The sequence below is a fragment of the Falco peregrinus genome, chromosome 6 (assembly GCF_023634155.1).
Source record: "Falco peregrinus isolate bFalPer1 chromosome 6, bFalPer1.pri, whole genome shotgun sequence".
Taxonomy (NCBI): domain Eukaryota; kingdom Metazoa; phylum Chordata; class Aves; order Falconiformes; family Falconidae; genus Falco; species Falco peregrinus.
Genome location: NC_073726.1, coordinates 36783160 through 36803802, shown reverse-complemented (window position 1 = coordinate 36803802; position 20643 = coordinate 36783160). Strand labels below are relative to the sequence as shown.

General features: G+C 38.9%; 1 protein-coding gene across 1 annotated transcript in view; it reads left to right on the top strand.

The window, feature by feature from the left end:
* Positions 1-14269, top strand: part of RAP1B (RAP1B, member of RAS oncogene family) — a 32886-nt gene extending 18617 nt beyond the window's left edge. The window contains exons 2-8 of the mRNA XM_055807776.1: positions 125-209; positions 1588-1656; positions 4455-4511; positions 5934-6074; positions 9224-9367; positions 10969-11084; positions 13028-14269. Of these exons, the coding sequence (XP_055663751.1) occupies positions 153-209; positions 1588-1656; positions 4455-4511; positions 5934-6074; positions 9224-9367; positions 10969-11055 (555 nt within the window). The 5' untranslated portion in view covers positions 125-152 and the 3' untranslated portion in view covers positions 11056-11084; positions 13028-14269. The remainder of the gene's footprint in view (positions 1-124; positions 210-1587; positions 1657-4454; positions 4512-5933; positions 6075-9223; positions 9368-10968; positions 11085-13027) is intronic.
* The last annotated feature ends 6374 nt before the right edge of the window (positions 14270-20643 follow it).

Genomic DNA, 20643 nt, shown 5'->3' with positions numbered 1-20643 from the left:
ATTTATCAGTTGATCGATATTTAATTGTTCATGTCTTGTTATATATGCAATCTTGCAGTGGCTGTCGTAATGGTAACATAGTTGTCCTGTTGATCGAAATGGTGAATAATTTATTGTGTTTCAGGTATTGAGGGTGATTTACCTCTTGCATCATGCGTGAATACAAGCTAGTGGTTCTTGGTTCTGGAGGTGTTGGAAAGTCTGCTCTGGTAAGTATTCTGTGAGGCAGTTCAAGTATGTTTTCTTAAGCTTCTTTTCTCTAATACACTCTCTACTACCTCATTTCTTTAGGTAAGCATGCACAAATAAACATATCTGTAAGTAATGACTGCTGAGGGTTCCTGGCTCGAATAGGTACATCCTTTACTGGGTGTATCCGCATCTAGCGGTGCACTCTCACATGCTACTATTTTTGTATGGGGTTGGTTGAAGGTGCGTGGTCAGTCTTTTGCCTGCCCTATGCAGCGAAGTGCATAGCTACAGCATTATGAAGGTCTCTGGCTTCACTGGATAACCCAGCCATAGGTCTGTGGGAAAAGCTGCTTCATGAAACTCACACGATGAAGTGGTTTGCCTATGTCTGGCCTTGGTAACTGCTGTCTCTAGAAAGGTCTTCAGGGTGCTGTTTGCTTAATGTTGAATTGCAGTCTCTAAAGCTCTAGGGTTTTTAGTGCAAATACAAATTTGCATGTTTGTAGGAAGTTTAAAATGTTTTCTACATCTTTCCTTGCAAGTAGATGTATAGAAATGGCAGGTAGATGATTGTAAACCCAAGAGCTCATGTATTTTAGTTAAATGATTACAGAGAAGTCTAGTCTGACCTAGGCTAGCATGGAAAAAGTTTGCAGAATATGATGTTCTCAGCCCACCTAAGAACTTCACGCCTTCCAGTTTAATTGTGCACCTTATCATAAGATAAGGTCTAGAGGTCCACTCTTATAAGGTAAGAACTCTTCTCTTACAGAGCGGTTCCTAAAGGAAAACCTAAAATGACAGATCATGTTAAATTGTGAAAGAACTTTTTCTTCACCTCTGAATTCTTTATCTTACTGCAGCATTTCTGGATTTGAACCTGTCTGCTCTGACTTGGCCATTGAGTCTTAAAGTTCCATATGACTTGTGCTAAAAACGTCCTGCGTGCTAGGTATAAGGAATATTCTACTGAGTCTAGTTAAGACTAGTAAATGCTGGCAGTTGTTTTTTGACTAATTCCTGTGCTGGCAGATAAATAGCAGAAGGTGCGGTAGTTCTAAATGTAAAAGCCATGCAGCAGTATAGTATCCTATTCAACTAAAACCTAATAATGATTCCAAGAGTTAGACAAACCTTAAATCAATGCATGCTTTAATTCTTACACTCCTAAGTGAGAGTGCATAAAGGAAGGTGTAGCACTGCTTCATCTAACAGTACTTAAACAGGCATATGCATCTAACTTCCTGTTCTTTCTTACAATTCATAGTTATGTTGATCACTTGCCTTCAAAAATGTAATGGATAACAGAGTATACACCTAGAACAGTAATTTGTCTACAGTGTTTACAATATGTCACTATACAAGAAGAATCTTACAAGAACTTTTGTGTTGCAGACTGTACAGTTTGTTCAAGGAATATTTGTTGAAAAATACGATCCTACGATAGAAGACTCCTACAGAAAGGTATATGCAAAAGACCTGTCTAGTGTTACGGAAACTTAAAACTGCATTATATGTTGTTAGATATTTGAGTCATTGCTTGAAAAAGGGTGTGCATGGTGATCCCATGTAATACCAAGTAAGAAGTTTGAAATGTAATGGTGCTCTTAAAGTCTGTCTGAAAGGAATAATTCAAAGCTAATTTTTTTATGTTTAAGCATAATACCTTACGAGCTAGTCAGTAAAAAATGCTAATTTCATGGTTAGATTTGGGAACATTGATTTTTTTTAAAAAAAAAAAAAGTGTCAGTTTTTATTTTTTTATAATATTTACTATTAGTTTGTGTGTTACTATCTGCAGGTACATTTGGACTTGTATGTTGGAGGTTCTAAGCTTTGCTACTAGGAAAGTCTGCTAAAAACAACTTCATGCCCACCTTCAGAACACTGGAGGCATCGTACTGTATTTCTAAAAATTTGACCAATAGCTTGATATGCTTCCATTGTTGTTGTTTTATTAATAAGTTAACACAAACTTATCATAAAAGAACAAACACAGTGGGCTGTTGGTTTCTCTCTTCCTATCTTTGGCGTGACAGGCTGAAAGGTCTGACTCTGCTTGCATCATCTTGAATCTCCATATTGCTCGCTTTTCAGTTTTAGCTGAGACAGTGATTAATATTCCAGACTGAGATAGTTTGTCTGGACTGCTACTAAAAGAGTTAACCATTTCATGAGGCAGATTGGTTTTTGGCTGTGTCAATTTCTTAATCTTCTTTTTTTAGCTGAATTACTTTTCAGATACATTGATAATCTGATGTAGCTCACCGTGTGGCCACAAAAATGCCAGTGTCTATACAAGGGAGGCAAGATGCACAAACCCAAGATGGGAATGTGCAAAAACTGCAGGACTTCCTGTTTCAGGACTGGACTACATTTATATTGGTATAAAGAGACTGCATTAACAGCCATTGCAGCTTACAGTCACCAGAATCTTTTCTGAACAGAAGAGGAATTAGCAAGAGCAAAATGATAATTTCAGACTTGTTTTCTTTGACCTCATAGAAATCTGTACGCTGGAAAAATCCTAGTCTGTTTTAAGCATGTGGGCTTCCAGCCAAAGCTAGAGCTCTTATTAAAGAGGCAACAGCAACAACAAATTCTATATAGCCACTTACTTTTTCTGTATTAGAGGAGCAGGAATTTTGGACCCTGGCCCAGTGTTTGGTGCAGGCCTTTGCTGGGTCAGGCCCAGTAAATTACTCCAGAAATATTCACAAGCTGTACTAAAGTGGAAATGTTTCCTTTGTTATATATTTACATTCTTCAGGTTATACTAGATTCATGATGTTTGCTGGGTGGATTTTTTTCCACAGGTTGTTTCTGTGGAGCCTGAAAAAGTAAAGCCATCTTAAGAAATTTTGCCCTTTGCTTTTTTTTTTGCTTTTTGCACACACACCTCCCCACCCCCCGCGCAAAGATCTTATAATGCTCCTTTCAGGTTTGGTCCTGAAATGACTAGGAATATCTCTGTGTATTCTTTTCAAATCGGCTATACTGTTGAAGGAAGCCTTGCTTAAATCTGGACAACACTTTATGCAGTTGTTTTCTTCCCCTGACTGTTAGTTACAATTCTGTCTTGCTTCTTGACTTGGGTGACTTTAAAATATATTGGTTTGGCAGTTGCAATTCTATACTATTAATGTTAAATCTAATTTTGTAATATTTGAAGTTGAGAAGACATGGCTTGAAGTACTTTGTCTATAACTACACTGAGCATGAAGTCTTGAAATTTGATGCCTTGGTTTACTCCTCAAATATTTCTTTATAAAGAGAATAGATGCTGCTTAACTAGCTGAATAACTTTGTCAGCAATACATACTAAAGTAGTGGTTGTTGAAGGAATCTCCATCTCTAGGGGATTTGGGGGAGTTGTGAGAGGAGTGGAAATATTCCTCTTCCCAGCACCACCACACACACACACACACCCCCGCCCCCAAATCTAGATACAAAAGAAAAGCTCAAAGTTATACTAGTGATAATGCATACACTGGGAATAGGGGACACAAAGTTCTTTCTGGGTGCTGATCTGCCAACTAAAAATTTTACATGCAAATGGAAATATATTAACAGCTTGGAAAAATAAGAAATTGTGGATAGCATGCTTGAAACAGCTTGAGGGCATTTCCATGTCTTTTGCTGCCCTTGCAGGCTTGTGGGATTTTTTTGAGGTAGAAACTAGATAAAGGAACTCTGAAATATATGAAGAAATTGATCTGGCTTCTTAAACCTTCTGGGGTTTTTTCTAAGTTTTTCTAAGCTGGATCAGTTTCCTAATTAGTATCACTAAAAGCTTGTTTTGGGGATAGCACCCTTAGTGTTTTGCTTGGTTTATTGTTTGCTGTGTGCTACTTGCACTCTTGTTCATCTGAATTACTATTAAATGAGCATTAATATACCAATCCAACTTTCTAGCTTTCACTTGTACTTTTCTGTGAATGATCCCTGAAACAAGTAGAAATTGTGTGAGTTGCTGATAACAATCATTACAAATTTAGTGGTCTCCTTTTGAATAATCAAAAATTCTTGATCACTTTGCAAAGTGATTCTTGGCTGCTGACTCTGCTTTTGAAAATGTCACTAGGGCTTTTTGAAAGGCTTCTTCCTGCTGTTTTCAAAGTGTATATCCATATGAACTACTTTAGCCATTATGTTGCTTTGTGCATTATGAATTTGCTTATAAAAATCACACAATTCCTGGTGTCTTTGGAGGGGGGGGTTGCAAGAAGAAGAATTCTAACCGCATTTTTCTCTCTTAACAGCAAGTTGAAGTAGATGCACAACAGTGTATGCTTGAAATCTTAGATACTGCAGGAACGGTATGTCAGACTTCCTGAAATATTGACGTACAATGTTAAAAATCATCAAAAGCTGTAGGGATGTAAATGGTGACATGTTTCCTTCCTTATTCTCTAAGGAGTAACTGTGATTGGTGTATTGGGTTAAAGGATGTTCTTTAACATAGTGGTATTTAAACAAAACTTGAGTATGGCATCAGAAAATGAATTGCAGGTTTCTTGTGAGTTGATGTTCTGTAATAGGGGAAACACGAGACCGAGCATTTTAAGATTATGCTGCTTTCAAGTTTATATTGCCCAGAGAAATTTATGCCCAATAGTTACTCAGGTTTGATTTCTGTTGCTGTAGAGAATATGTGCTTTCTTCTCATCTCCTTTTTCTTTTGTGTGTAAGATGTACTCTGACATTGGGATAAAAATCGCTTTAGTCAGCTTATGGGAGCTCAAAGCATGGGGTTTATGTGGACCCTTTGCATACTGGTCAGGTTTTTCTCTATCTTGTTACAAAATTACTGAAACCAATAACTTCCTTCATTGATTCCAATGAGCATAAGCTCAAGACCCTTAGAGTGTAATGTGTTCTCTGAACTGCATTAGTACCCTGGTCCAATAATAATAATAACTTAATTTAAACTCCTTACTAGAGTAAGGCCATGTAAAACTATAGCAAGATGGAGTGGCTGTTCTCAAAATAAATTGCACTTTTCATGTGATGTACAGTAAGGGACTTGGTGAGTGATTGATCAGGCACAAGATAGCAGTCATCAGTGTGAGAAAGGCAAATGCTATTCCACAGTCATTACTGGTGAGAGTTTTCAAATGGTGAGAAGTCCTAATGCTGCTGTGCAGTGTACCAGCAGCTCTTAATATGCAGTATCATAGTTGTCACCGAAGGCTAGGAAATGTGGCGAGTCTGTTGAGTGTCTTCATCCTATAGTCAATCTCCTTGAAAATTAAAGTGGAATCTGATATAGGCAAGTGCCTAGACTACAAAATGGAGGCTGAAAAGTGATGCGTTTATTTTTTGATGCATTTTAAAGAACAGTCAGGAGATGGGGAAGAAGTTGGTATGTAAGGAGAGATTCAGGAGGAATCTAACTTCTGTAGTCTACAGATTACACTTCATCTTCTATTGCACCTTTCCTCTCTTAAGAAATCACTCTAGTTTCTGTGCTGTTTTTCCCAGAGTATACCCCTTGGCAATATCTAGATGTTGTTCAGCTACCCCACAGATACTGTCCTAAACTTAAGATTTCTTTAAAAGCAGTTTGGTTTATTGTAATATTTATAGTCGAACAGTTAAATACTGGTCAATTTAAAGGTGGGGAGGGAGGGGGCACAAATGCATCATACTTGTGGATCCATTTGTGACCTGAAGTGTATTGTAGTTTCTGCAATGAAAGTGCAGATTGAATGCAATATCTGTATCTTTTTTAATTACAGGAACAGTTTACAGCAATGAGAGACCTATACATGAAAAATGGACAAGGTTTTGCATTAGTATATTCCATCACAGCACAGTCCACTTTTAATGATTTACAGGATCTAAGAGAACAGATTCTTCGAGTCAAAGACACTGATGATGTAAGCATCTCTAAAAATGCTTAATACTTACGTTTAGAGTTTTCATTACAGATATTGTAATATATACACTGTGAATCAGATAGCTTCCAAGCTTGAAATTAAGACACAAATCAACCAGCATAATACAGAAAGGCAAACTGGAGAAATTCTAATTTCTCATGTGTCACATAGAGAATTGTCTTTTTAATCTCTTCCTTTAAAAGACTCCATCTGAAACTGTATGTAACCTTGTTCTTTAATACTGCAGAAAACATTTCTAAAGCAACTCTATTCTTACCTCAGTAGCAATGTACATTTAAAGAAAATCCTACAGCTTTAATTTGTCTTCAATATGCTGACTGTGTATGGTATTTTAAAAGAACAAAATTCTAAGTTCTTATGGAAGACAATACTGTGAGCTTAAAAGCTGCGTAACGTGCAATTTTAATATTTCGTGTATACGTTTGCAGGTAAGTTTGGTCATCCTATTTCTACACAATTTTGATATGCACCTCAGCATTTTTAAAGATATAAAGTGAGGCTAAGACATTCCAGATTATAATTGATTTAAAAAAACCACTGTGGTTGTAGGAAGCAAATGCTCCATCCCTTAATAAAAGTAAGAATGGTATTTCAAATGTGAAACAGCGCTAAGAGCGTGTTTTTAACAGAAACACCTTGTAGGTTGTAGCCATTGGGCAGGAAAATCTTCCTTTGGGGGAGGCTGGGGGGGGAAGCAAGCAGTTTTAAAGTGTGCCCATCTCATTTAAACTGTGCTCATGGAAACTTTCATGCCCTCCTTAATGCATGTACCCATATATGCTTCTGCTGTCAGCAGATGTGGGATGTAGTAAATGTGTGGTGGGCTGACCCTGGCTGTGTGCCAGGTGCCCAGCAAAGCTGCTTTGTGACTCTGCTCCTCAGCTGGACATGGCAGAGGAAAAATATAACTACAAGCTTGTGGGTCAGGATAGGGACAGGGAAACATCACTCACCAATTACTGTCACAGGCAAAACAGACTCAACTTGGGAAAATCAGTTTAACTTACTACCATTCAAATCAGAGTAGGATAATGAGAAATAGAACCAAAACTTAAAACCACCTTCCCTCCCGCCCTTCCCTTCTTCCTGGGTTTACTCTTCCTGGGTTTAACTTCATTCCTGAGTTCTCCATCTCCTCCCTGCTAGCAGTGCATGGGCACAGGAAATGGGGGTTGTGGTCAGTTCATCACACGTTGTCTCTGCTGCTCCTTCCTCCTGACACTCTTCCCTTGCTCCAGCATTGGGATCCCTCCCATGGGAGACAGGTCTCCACAAGATTCTCCACCAGGAGTCCTTCCCACGGACTACAGTTTTTCACAAACTGCTCCAGCATGGGTCCCTTCTGTGGGGTGCAACCCTTCAGGAACAGACTGCCCCAGCGTGGGTCCCCCACGGGGTCGCAAGTCCTGCCAGCAAACCTGCTCCAGTGTGAGCTCTTCTTTCCACAGGGCCACAGGTCCTGCCAGGATCCTGTTCCGGCGCAGGCTTCCTGCAGGCCACAACCTCCTTTGGGCATCCACCTGCTCTGGCATGGGGTCCTCCATGGGCTGCAGGTGGATATCTTCCACCATCATGGACCCCCATGGGCTGCAGGGTCACAGCCTGCCTCACCAAGGGCTTCACCACAGCCTGCAGGGGAATCTCTGCTCCAGCACCTCATCCCCCTCCTGCCCTGACCTGGGTGTCTGCAGAGTTGCTGCTCTCCAGATTCTCACTCCTCTCTTCAGCTGCAGTTGCCCTTGCACATTCCCCACCCCACGCCCCTTCTTAAATATCTCATTCAGAGGTGCTACTACCATCACTGATGGGCTCAGTCTTGGCCAGGGGTGGTTCCATCTTGGAGCTGGCTGGCATTGGCTCTACCCAGACATAGGGGAAGCTTCTAGCAGCTTCTTACAGAAGCCATCCCTGTAGTGCCCCCACCTTGCTATGCAAACCTGATACATAATGTTTCAGGGAAGTTCATTGGGACTTTTGTAATGCAAACCACACTGCAGTTTCTTAATCATAAGCATTTGCAGGTCTTGTCTATGTTCAGCAGATTTCTTCTAGAAGTGATTTATTGCCAGTTATCACAAATGTAGCTCAAAAGGGGATAGTATTGAAATTGCATGTACCTTTCCCATCCAGAGCCTACCAAGTTACAGCCTTGTTTAGCATCAGATTAATTTTGTACACTAAAATAAAGATAAGTGTGATGATATCTGAAACCTTAGTTCACATGGTATATTTATGTTCACTAGCATAAGCTGTCTTTGGTAGTATTTCCTTGGAATTGTATTTCTTTTTAGAACACTCCCCTCAGTCTTGAAAGCCATTCCATAGTGTCAGGAGAAAGATAATAAGCTTTAAGTTACAAGCTTTCACCAGATTTTCCATTAAGTTTTTCCTGTGCCAAAGCTGAGGCATGACTTGCCTTCTCAGTGGGAGGAAATTAAATGGCCAAAATATTGTAAACCTTTTTTTAGCACTTGAATTTGGAAGAAATGTAGCTATGTCCTTAAATTAGTAAAAAGAAGTTTAAAAAAAACCCGAACAACTTTGTATGATTACCTTCTCTTGCTGCAAAGGTCAATTCAGCATTTTCTGTCATTGGTAATTTTGTTAAGGTAGCATGTTTCTTTCCTGTGTGGGCACCAGCTTCCTAAGAAGAACTGTGTGAGCAAACTGCTCTTGAAAAGAGTGCAGATACGCTGGAAGTAGAGGAATGGTGAAAGGAGCTTTAGTGTCATTCATTGTGCTACCCACTATAGGCCTCTTTTTCCAGGATTTCTGAACACTTAAAAATCTGGTAGCAGATTCTTCAGTAGACGTGACGCCTCAAACATCTAGAAATGAAATTTCGTTAGGTCACCTAGAAGATGTGAAATGCGCTCAATTGGCAGTGTACTGAATCCTCAAACCATTCCCACCACCATCTGACCAAACAGCAAGCAAAGAATGCAGTTACTTTGATTTTAAGATTAAAGTATCACAGAACTGTAAACTTAATTTTCAGTTATACCAGAGCTTGATTATTCTGGAAGTCAGGATCCTCTAAGGATTCAGATAAGATTTTAGGTGTGTATTCACATTGTGCCTTCCCAAAATCTTAATGATTTTTTTGCTGGTACTAAATTGTTTTTTAGGTGCCTATGATTCTGGTTGGCAATAAGTGTGACTTGGAAGATGAAAGAGTTGTGGGAAAGGAACAAGGTCAGAACCTAGCAAGGCAATGGAATAACTGTGCATTCTTAGAGTCTTCTGCAAAATCAAAGATAAATGTTAATGAGGTAAGGCCCATTACCTGTGCGGGGGGAGAGATGGCAAGGACAGAAGGATGGGATGCTGTTCTAGTAACCAAATATTTACAGTTTGTCAAGGAAGAACGATTAACAGTCCATGTAATGGACAAAAACTGTACCCTACTATTGTGAGAATGTGAGATGTATCAACTGAGAATGTACTGCTAAACTACTTTTTTAAGAGTGAAGTCCTTAACACTATTTAATTGAAGTTATTTCGTATTACATAATTTGAGATAGTAAGAACAAGAACTCTCTCAAGGTTTTTGTCAAAACTAACAGCTCTGTTAAGGAAAAAATGGGCAAAAGCTTCTTCGCTTTCTAGCTACTTATTTAGCAGGAGCTGACTGATCAAATGTGCATTTTTTGGGACTTGCCATGGCACATGCCGCCTTATCCAGTGGGGGTGCCAGCATAAAAAAAGAATGCAAAAATTTTTACAGAAAGAAGCTGTGTCAGTATTTACATTTCTGGAACAGCTTGAATTTTATGATAAACTTTACAGTGCATTGTGTCTTCTGGAAAATGTTGGCCATATCAGTCAAGTTGAAAGGGCCTCTGCAAGACTTGCATGTAATCAAAAGAATATGGTGGGTTTAAGCACAGCTGATTTTTCTTAAAATGAGTAATGTGTATTTAATTATTTGGGAATTCCTGAAAGCTGTTCAGTTTTTCTTAAATACAAATTAATTGTCTTAACTATATAAAAGTCATATGTTTAATAAACTAGAACTTACTTCCATCAAATGCTAAAAGCCCTTCTTGGAATGTTTGCTGCTTTGCAGCCAGTGCTTAGGAAACTGCTAAGATGGTTTTAGTATAAGCACTTCCTTGATTTAGGAGATGCAGAAATAATTGGAACAATGTCAATTATGAATGAAACAGATGCTGTTTAATTGTAGTATGTAGACTTGTCTTACATTAGCCTTTCAACAAAATAATGTTCTAATTAGAATTCTAGGAGACTCAAAGTGTGAGTGAGTCTCGTACATGAATTACTTCTCTAGGAAATGTTACGCTTATGTCATGCTGCAGTCCTAGAGAGGCTGCTAAATTAATTCTGTGGACTTCAGTATTTTTAAAATATCTGGAAAAGCATGATCTCATTCAAAAAAGGGAGTCTATTACTGAATACGCATTGTACTTCAGTTACCATGAAAATGTGTAGTTAAAACACAATAAAACTTACTTTATAAAAAATATCCTTGGAGTGATTTGAGTTAAAGAAAGCTGTGCCCTGTTTCTTGACCTCAGTGCTAAATTGCAAAGTAACAGCATATAGTAGTTGATCGCTATGGCATGTATCGTGCATGTTCAGATTAACTTAACCCAGAGGTTAAATAGATGTGGATTACAGATGCCTCTTCAGTTGGCTTCATTGAAAGTGGAAAACCCTTGGCAGACAATTATCTTAAACAGAAAAAAACCCCAGGTATTAATTAAGCATACAATGTAACTTTCTGCCTTTGATAACTAAATATTTACAGGGGTTCTTGAGTACGTGAGTACATTATGTGTGAAGATTCAAGGCTTAAGGTTATGAGAGAAGCCTCTTAATTCCAATAACCAACTGATTTTATTTTTCACAGATCTTTTATGACCTTGTGCGACAAATTAACAGAAAAACTCCAGTGCCTGGAAAAGCACGCAAAAAGTCATCATGTCAGCTACTTTAATACATAGTTGTACTGTAGCTCTGAGCCAGGTAAACCTTTTAAAATTGTCTGTGTATTACGTCTATTAAAAACAAACAAAACAAAACAAGAAAAAAACAAACCTAAACAACTGTGGTAGCTGTTGATGCAGAATAGCATTGAAATTTCTTGATTTACATTATCATAGAAATTTTTGAGGTCTTCATTTTGCCTTTCCAAAGTCAGAACTACAAATAGGTGCAAGATATACTGCTCACACTAGCATCTTTTTTTATATATATATAAGATTTAATGTGTTGGTAGAGCCAGATTAACGGTGGTGTTCCAATAGTTCAGAACTTTAGCGTTTGGAAACAGGGGTGTTTTTTTAAAAGGCTGATCAAATATACTGGTCAGGAACGCATGCTGTAAAATATTGCAGTTTGCATGCTAAAATATCACTTTCTGCTTTGAACTCCTGAATATATCTGAATGATGTCATAAGAATTTAGCTTGCTTTCTTTGAGCTACATGGGTATTTCACAGACTCTATTGTGATTAGTACATTTGGAAGAGAATCATGAAGTGATCATTGTAACATTACAAATATTTGACCTGGAGCTGTTGGTTACTAGATCAATTTCTTACTCATTGGCAGTTGGCTAATGTTCTACATGACTAAATCCATGCTTTAAGAATGCTGCTGAAGGCTCATTCAAGCAAGCTCCAGCCTGCTCTTCAAGCAAGCCTTTTCAGAAGTTAGTCAGCAGGCATGGGTTTTTTTCTGCAACATGTTCTAGGGCAGCTTGTTTCCTTCTTTCTACCTCCAAGCCTCAGTATGGGCTGAGGTCTCCCTTGATTGACCTGACATCATGCAGATTGCCTGTTCATAGAACTGAATGGGGGGTTGGAAGGAATCTTAAAGATTATCTAATTCCAAACACCCTGCCATAGGCAGGGACACCTTCCACTACACCAAGTTGTTCAAAGCCCCATCCAGCCTGACCTTGAACGTTTCCAGGGATGGGGCATCTGCAACAACCTGTTCCAGTGTCTCATCACCGTCACAGTAAAGAATTTCTTCCTAATATTTAATCTAAATCTGCCCTCTTTCAGTTTAAAGCCATTCCCCCTTGTCTAAATTTGCTACAGGCCCTGCTTAAAAGTCTGCCCCCATCTTTCTTATAAGCCCCCGTTATATGTTGAAAGGCAGCTGTAAGGTCTCCCCAGAGCCACCTCTTCTCCAGGCTGAACAACCCCAGCTCCCTCAGTCTGTCTTCATAGGAGAGGTGCTCCAGCCTGTGATCATCTTTGTGGTCCTCCTCTGGACTCGCTTCAACAGGTCTATGTCCTTTTTATGTTTTATGTATGTTCATTTTGATTCCTTTTGATTTTACTGGACATATGGTGGTTCTGTTGCTTCAGTGCTATAATCCATTATTTTGTTCTGATAGACTTATTTGTTATGTCCTACCAGGATGCTCCAGTATTTCACTGTCATAAATTTTTTACTTTTAATATTCAGATATTGCCATGTTTAACTATTTTTGGTATTGGTGTTAAAACTAACTTAATTTGAACAACTTGAATCCGTTCAAAGCAAAACTGAAAGAGTTCTAAAAGCATTAGCTGAGGATGGCAGGAATGGCTGCCTTATTTCTTTAACAGGGCTTTTGGTTCAGGAGCTTTGATCCTCCAAATGTGTTTTTGCTTTTAAAGCTACTGGAACTGTCATACAGTAAGCAAAACCAGTTCTATCCATCAAATACTACTTCCACAAGTAGTTCCAAGTTCATCTTGGATTACTATATGCATCCCAATTAAGTTTTACTAGTTGAGGTAGACTGTTACTTGTATGTGTATGGTAGAAATTATGTTAGTAGGGGAGAAGTAATAAGGTTATTTTCTAAGTCTGTTTGCTCAGAACTTCGCTAGTTCCTACTTTAGTTCCTTTAACTAAAGAACAATGACAAACAGTTGTTCCTAAGACTAACATCTTGTTTTGTTGTTACAGGTCTGAAGAACTGTTGCCCAATTCAACAGTGCCAGCATTCCAACTTTATTAAACCTACCAACATCTTAAATGGACTTTCCTGTGGTGGTACCCTTTAAGAAATGGATGAAAGCTACTACATCAGTTTGCACATTCTAATCACTTTCCAGTGTCATGAGAGATTTTTACTTATAAATATTCTAAGTGTATGCAACTGGTAAAACCAGAGCCTACATCCAGTATTACTGATAAGAGACATTGTTCATCCACCAATGTTGTACATGTATGAAAACTGTGTACTGTATACTTCAACAACCCCCACTTTCTATTGGAGAGTACAATAATGTAAATCCTAAAAGCACCACTATTTTAGCATAATAAAAGAAAGTCCAAAGAGCTCCTATATAGACTACTCCAGATAACTTTGCTTCATCGGTATTTGTAGCTTATTGTAACTTTTTTAAAGAAATACAGGATCATCATCATCATCGTATTGTACAAAAGCGCTTTGATTAACACAACAGCTATATAGTTTTTTAATTTTAGGAAAAACCTGTGGAGACAGTGATCTAGTCTTTAAGAATCCTTTCAGTATAACGTCTGACTAAAGACATGGCCTTTAATATCTGTTGGGAAGGAAATGTCCAGACTTTTCAACCTTTTATTGTATGTTTCCTTTTCCTTGTTTACATAGGGAACAATGTTTATAGTTGTGTGTACAGTGGGGGTCTACAACAAGAAGTGTATATTTTAAAACAATTTTTTAATGATTTAACAATTTTTTGTAAATCATTTTCGGGCTTCTGCAGCTGTAGATTCTCACTGTGAATTCCCTTGCTTGCTCATGCATAAGTGTATTTGCAATACCAAATATACAGGTTTAGTACTTTTGCCTGTTAGTGATTGTTTTACATGTGTAACGTTTTGGTTGAGATGTTAAATGGTGGAAGAGTACTGTGGATGTGAATGTGGGAAGTAATTTTAATCATGTGTAATTGGTCACAGGGCCTAAGTTGCAGTAATTAACTTTTGCTGATTTATTTAACAATGCCTTGTTGCTTTGTATGCATTAACGTTTGGGTGTAAAGATTGTGTGTATATCCAACAGGGAGCCACAGTATTTAAATTGACCAACCTAATGTTACAACTGCTTTGAGGTGGCCAAATGTAAACTAAAAGCCTTAATTAAAGTGGTGCAATTTTGTATGACTTAGCATCAGTAGTTCAATAAATTTGGATTGCCATGCAAGGGCTTGCATTACAGTTATATACTACTGGAATGTTTTCTGTTTTAGTAGTGGTAGTAAATACTGATTTCTTTAAATCTCTTGCGCAGTGCAGATTCATACACCTTAGGATGAAAAGGAACTACTGTGACTTTGTCTTCTGCCATAGATATTTCATCTAATGCCATCCCATGTGCCAGGGTGGATGAATTTCAGACTGAATCAAATTCCATTAGCAGTTTTGGGACTTGGAATATTCCAAGTTCTGATGTAAGGGAAAGTCTAACAGAAAAGTATGTCTTCAAAGGTTAGACTATCAGTGGCTGTTTTGGGAACTTGAAAATTTGTTGCTTGCTATTTTCCTTCTTTCCAGGAAGAATTCATTGTTAAAATTGACTTAGTGCAGCTAAAAAAAATTCTCCTGGGGAGGAATACATCATTTTTCTGCATGATTAAACCATATTTGTTTAGTTTCAAGGAAATCTGCAGAAGAGCATTCTTTAGGTATTGAGGGTAGAGTTTTGCAGACTTCAAATATCTGTTAACACTGTTGGACTGTGAAGTGGAATGCATGGACTGTGGATGATTTCCTGATTTTGGCAGTGTTGCTGAAAATTAATGGCACACCCAAATACTTGGTACCTCCTGTTTCACTGGCACAGAATTATCAAAGCTTGTTCTAATCCATTCCTGCAAATTCAATCAGATTAGGTTAGCTAATACCGGTAAGCTTTGAGATAGTTTACATTGCCCAAAGTGAATTAAGGAGCCCAGCTGATCCTTCCTGCTGGTAATTTCATCAGTCATCACCACTGTTTAATGGAGGTAATACACTCTTCAGCTGTGCAGTCAGGGTTAAGACTGAAATTCCTTTTTATTTATCATTGGAAACTAGAACATGTGGTTGATGATCCACATAAATATCTCTTTTGGTACTATGCATCCTGATTGGTCCCCAGAGTAGATGAGACTGGAGCACTAGATGCTCTAGTTCTTTTTTTCACTAGGTACCTTCCTCCTTGATGAGCTAATCAGTATTTTTCCTCCCTTCATTTTCAACCTGCTTATTCAGGTCTTATAACACTTTTATGTCCCAGTTGTCCTTTTATCAGTGGTTTTTTTAATGTCTTTTCCAGGCAGCTATATGGTGGGAGGGAGAGAAAATGCTTTGATAATATCAGAGAGGGGACCCTGGTCTGGGTCTTCATGTCCAGCCAAAGAGTACCAATTACAGGGAACATCAGGCTTTGTCTTGAAAGCCCTGTACTAAAGCATTCTTGGTTGCTCTGTGGAATAGTAAATGTACAGTTCCTCAGCGTTAGTCAGTTCAATCAAACCCCAGGGAAGCAAAATTTTCAGGAACTCTAGGCTTTACCATCTGAAAGATTGTGCTAAAAAAAGTTAAATACCCTACCCCCCTATATTTAGAATTTAGGTCAGATTTGTAAAGCAAATGCATAATAACCCAGGTAATGCTGACACTCCAGTGTTTTTCTCCTTGAAAACTTAGGCAAGCTTCAAGGGAGCAGTGTCCTGGTTGTTAAAGGGAAAGAAGATGCATGACAAAATGATGCTGAGGAAGTAATGGACATGAAGCGTAAGGAAAAACACATGAAAAATTTCTTCCTATCTAACTAATTGCGGCATAAGAAGCTGTTCCCGCTGAGGAAGTGAACAACCAGTTCCCCCCAGGAACTGGAACTATGTAAGCGGTTACTAATTCTAGAAAAGAATCCTGTCTGCTGAAACTTTTGAACAAACTTAATATCTTCAGGATAACTGCTTTGTGTACCAACGCTTAAGAAGTTCACGCTTGAACTACTTGTACAGAAACAGAACACTTCTTATAAAGCTTTGGATGAAAACATGCATAATTCATATTTTGAGAATTAATGCAGTAATTTTCAAAATTTAGTGTTAATACACATGTATTACTGCTTGTAAAGTTATCTATGCTTACAGTGCACACAGAGGTTGTGACTGCTGTATTTCCACCCTAATCTGACACTGGTATATATATCAGTATTTAAATGTCTGAGCTTTCTGTGGAGGAAGTAATGTTTATGTCCTGAAATATAGAAGTATTATTTAATGGAATTGCACTCCTCATAGAACTCTTCCTTGCAGTGTAAGTAAGAATACCATACCTTATTCCTAATGCCCTTTTTCATTCTTGAATTCTGTGAAATGAATGTCTACTTATTTAATTTACAAGAATATTTTAAGACATTGCAAGATGTTTTCAGGTGTCCAAATGAACTAACTGTAAACTCAAACTACTACTGCTCTTCTGCATAAGAGAACAGTCCAGTTCTCAACAGAACTTCTGGAAACAGTATTGTAGAGTTAGGTATCAAGTTTGTTTCATAACGTGTACTAATATTGCAATGCTAGAAATTGGAGGTAGGAGGATTTTGGAATTTGAATTAAGCTGCGTTTTTTTTCTGGTGTAAACAGAGTTGCAGTTTCCTCATGGGTGAACACTAACATGAGGATTTTCTTATAAAATTCTCTAAACAAGCTATGGATTAATCAAACTTCATTGTTATTTTTCCCCATCTAATCTTTGCTGGTATTGTAAATAACTTGGGGTGAAATTCTGCCACAATACTGTAATAGTTCTAGGTAGACTTCAGTTTAGATATACCAGCAATAGAAAAGTTATTTCTAAATTTGAATGATCAAAAATAGTAGTTTATATACAGCTGTCGGTAGCACTCCTTGAATTGTAAAATGGAGATGCAGCTAAGCATCAGCATAGACAGAAAACTCTTTGTCCAGTTGCAAACTGCTGTCCCAAGAGCATTAAGCTATACTTCAATTTATAGCTTTTATTTTGTCTGTGTATGGACAGGAGAATAAAAGCAAAAAAAAAAGTTGCTCAAATATGTAACGAAGTGCAGTTGCATGTGGCATAAGAGAAGCAGGGCTCTTAACCAAATTAGGTTCTTATTTCTGTCTCAAGCACCTTACACCGTTCCTTGAAAAGTTTATGAACAACTTGGAGATTCATAGAACCTAATTTAACTTCTCCTTTCTGTAAAGTAAACTTTGGAATGATATATTTGTTGCAAACTTTACATTCTTAGTCTGGAACTAATGTTGTTTTGTAGTCTTGATTTTGTCCTCAGTGTTGCAATACCTGGGCTTCAAACAACATATAAATGTGAATTTTCCTTCTTTTTTTCTGTCTGGAGGGTGGGGTAGGTGTTATGTTTTTTTAAAAATAACCTCCAAAACCATTCATTTTTTTGAATTTTGAATGATCGAGTAGAGAGTGGCTTCCTGTCTTCAATGAGATGTTCTTTAGGGAGAGATTTGTGAATGGAGAAAGGAATGTCTTCGTAATTCCACTGTACTTACTTCAGCCTCAAAAAGTATTAGTTCTGATGAATAACAAACTCTACAGTTTCATTTTTTAAGAAAAAGTTCACTGCCACCGGGATTTTATGTTTGTTTTTTCTTTGAGGTTGTGGCTGGAGTGAACTACTTCATTTGAAAGCTATTGTAATTTCTAATTAATTCATGTAATATCTTTTGGCAAGTGTAAACTTGAAGGGAGGCGACATTTCTGTAATCTGGGGATAATGAGTGAAATTAGAGTAGAAATTATCCCTTCTTTCATCAGTATACTTTACCTTTTGATACCATGTTGCATTTTTACCTTACACTTCTAAAGCTAGCAGGGAAGAGGCAGTATCTTCACTCCTCTAGTAAGTACAAAAATCTGCATGTGAAATCACAGCTCTCATAAACTGGGTTTACTGCTTGTAACATGCCCAACACAACAAAAGCCCTTGGCACTACTGTCATGATTTTCAGACACAAATAAAATGACAGTTACAAATGTGTCTCTCATTTCTAATAAAAAGGGGGGTTTAGCTTAGCTTTCTCAATAGGAGTAGGCATAGGAATCAATTTGTTTAGGATAAAACCCCCAGCAAACGTTAATTTGAGTGTCAACACAGGTATTTTAATACTAAGCAAGCACATAAATGCTGTAGGTAAATTTCTGAGTATTTAATTTAAAAAGAAAAAACAACAAACTTTCCTTACATTTTCATTTTTAGAAGTGAGAAATTGCGCACTTCCAGGAATGTGTTTCAACTACAAAAATGTGGGATAAACTATGAGCTTTCTTCCTTCTCTTTCAAAAAGGCAAGGTATAGTGTCAGTGTCAAGGTTTTCTTTGTTCTGAATGCAGTTGTGATGCTATTGCAGATTGCACAAGAACTTTGTTGTGCTCTTGCTTTTGATAGTTCTGAATTAAGGCTACAGTTTTGTATGTGCAGATGTCATTATACAGCTTAGCAATGCATCAGGGCAATTTATTTGATTTGTGAGTTGTCTATATTAAAACATTTTGTAAAGGGTAATTGGAGTTTTGAGTTAGTTTACTTGTTTTATTTTAATCTAGTATATCCTGAACTTTAACCTAGTATACTCTGTAAACCCCACTAACTTCATAGAAAGCTGGTAGGGAGCAGAGGAATCTTGGGCATTGGCGATAAATATGCCGTGTTTCTGTGTTAGTTGTGGTAGCTGCTGAGTTGGCTTTGCTCGTCCTGCCTCTAAGTATGGAGTATTACTACCCCTTGTGATATTCTGACAACATGGCTGCAGTTAGGATTACTGTTGATGCAAATATGCGAAACTTAAGATGGATTTATAGTCTTTGATTAAAAATTAAATTCAGAGTCCTTCATATCACTGAAAAATTTACATCCCCTTCTACTTGGAAATGCAAGATGCTTGCATAAGATATTCAGTTTTTTCTTTTTTTCCTTTTCTTTCCTTTGTTTTAGATAAATATGAAGTAGGATGCTAGACAAAAAACACTAGTCTGAAAACACCTCCAGGTTTTTGCCCTGTCCTGTTCCACCCACCTCCCTTGTCTCCTTAGCGGAGCTAACTTGAAGCCTCTAAAATGCTTCCCCACCGTGCACTTAAAAAGGCTGTATCTACACTGAGACAAGTTCTCTCAAGGGCCACAGATCTTGTGTATTCTATTACAGGTTTGGTTGGCTGGGTAGTTTTAAAGCATGCATGCTGCCTTCTTAATTTCTCCTCAGCCTTATTTCTTTTGCTTTGTTCTCATCTGTTGTTACTCTGAATAAACTTTAGGCAGCATGCAAAGGAAGCGTTTTCTCTGGCGTCATTGCATCTCTCATTTGTCTACACTTCTGCCCTGAGAAAGGGCTAGCCCAAGAGTGTGAGCTGCCGGTGAAGAACTGAACCAGATATTATTTTGTGCGTTAGTCTCCTTGAATTTCCCACTGCGCTACAGAGACAATAGTGCTACGCTTTTTTGTGAGGCTAGGTCAAGAGGTAAATTCTATTAAATATGTCATAGTGACTTAGGATACAATAGTTCCTTTAATATTCTTTTAGTTTTCTGCCATAACGAAGGCTGTTACCTTCGCTTGTGCTTTCATGAATAGCCTCCATGATAGAAGGACAACTTCATTTTTTTTTACATCCCAAACTAAATTTCCTGAGTGACTAATCTACTGTCTAAGGGTCTTCTGCTTGCTTGTGTTCTTGCGTACCCGACCTTCAGCGGGCCCCTCCGCTGTCCCTGGCACAGCTGCCCCAGGCTGGGCTCTCCAGCAGCCTCCCAGAGGCGCCAGGCTCGGCTGCCACAGCATTTTATCATCTTAAGCAAGCTGTGGGACTTGAGGCAACGTCTCGCAGTTCTGAGGCATTTTGTAGCTGTTCTCAGACCTATGCCTTTGCATGCGGAATTTAAATGCTTTATTTCCTCGAAGCACCCCCTTGTAGCTGTAGCCCCAAATACACCCGAGACTTGCAAGCGTGTTTCGGAACTTGTCTACACGAAAAACGCAGTTTGGGCAGTTTTCCTTGTACTAGAGCGCAAGTGGATGAACTACTGTCAGTAGCAGCGCTTTGTGCTGCTAAAAGTAGTGTTTCCCTGCAGTTAAAAAGCGCGCACAGGCCGCGTGGCGGAGGGGGCGGCACTCGGTACCGCTCTGCCCGGGCGGAGCGCTCCCCGGGCTGGGTGCCGGTGTGCCCCGTAACGCTGGGGCCAGCAGTCCGGGTTACACCGGGGGGAACGGGCATAAGTTTGTCACTGGTGAAAACAAACTCCTCGTCGCGCAGGCCGGGAGGCGGGCTGCTCGAGCGGAGCGCCTGAGGAAACACTGAAAACGCATCGCTCGTCCGTCTCTGCGCGATGCGGTAACGCACGCAGCGGTTTTAAAAACGGGGTGGTTTTAAGCTTTGTCGCTGGAGGCAGGATCCTGCTGCCCGGGGACCGGCGAGCAGAGGCGCCGCGGGCTGGGCGGGGAGCCGGCGCCCCCCTCAACACCGGGGCCCGCCCCCGCCCCCGGGCTCCCCCGGCTCCCCCGGCCCCTGCGGCGCATGCGCGGCGCGCGGGCGGAAGCTGTCCCC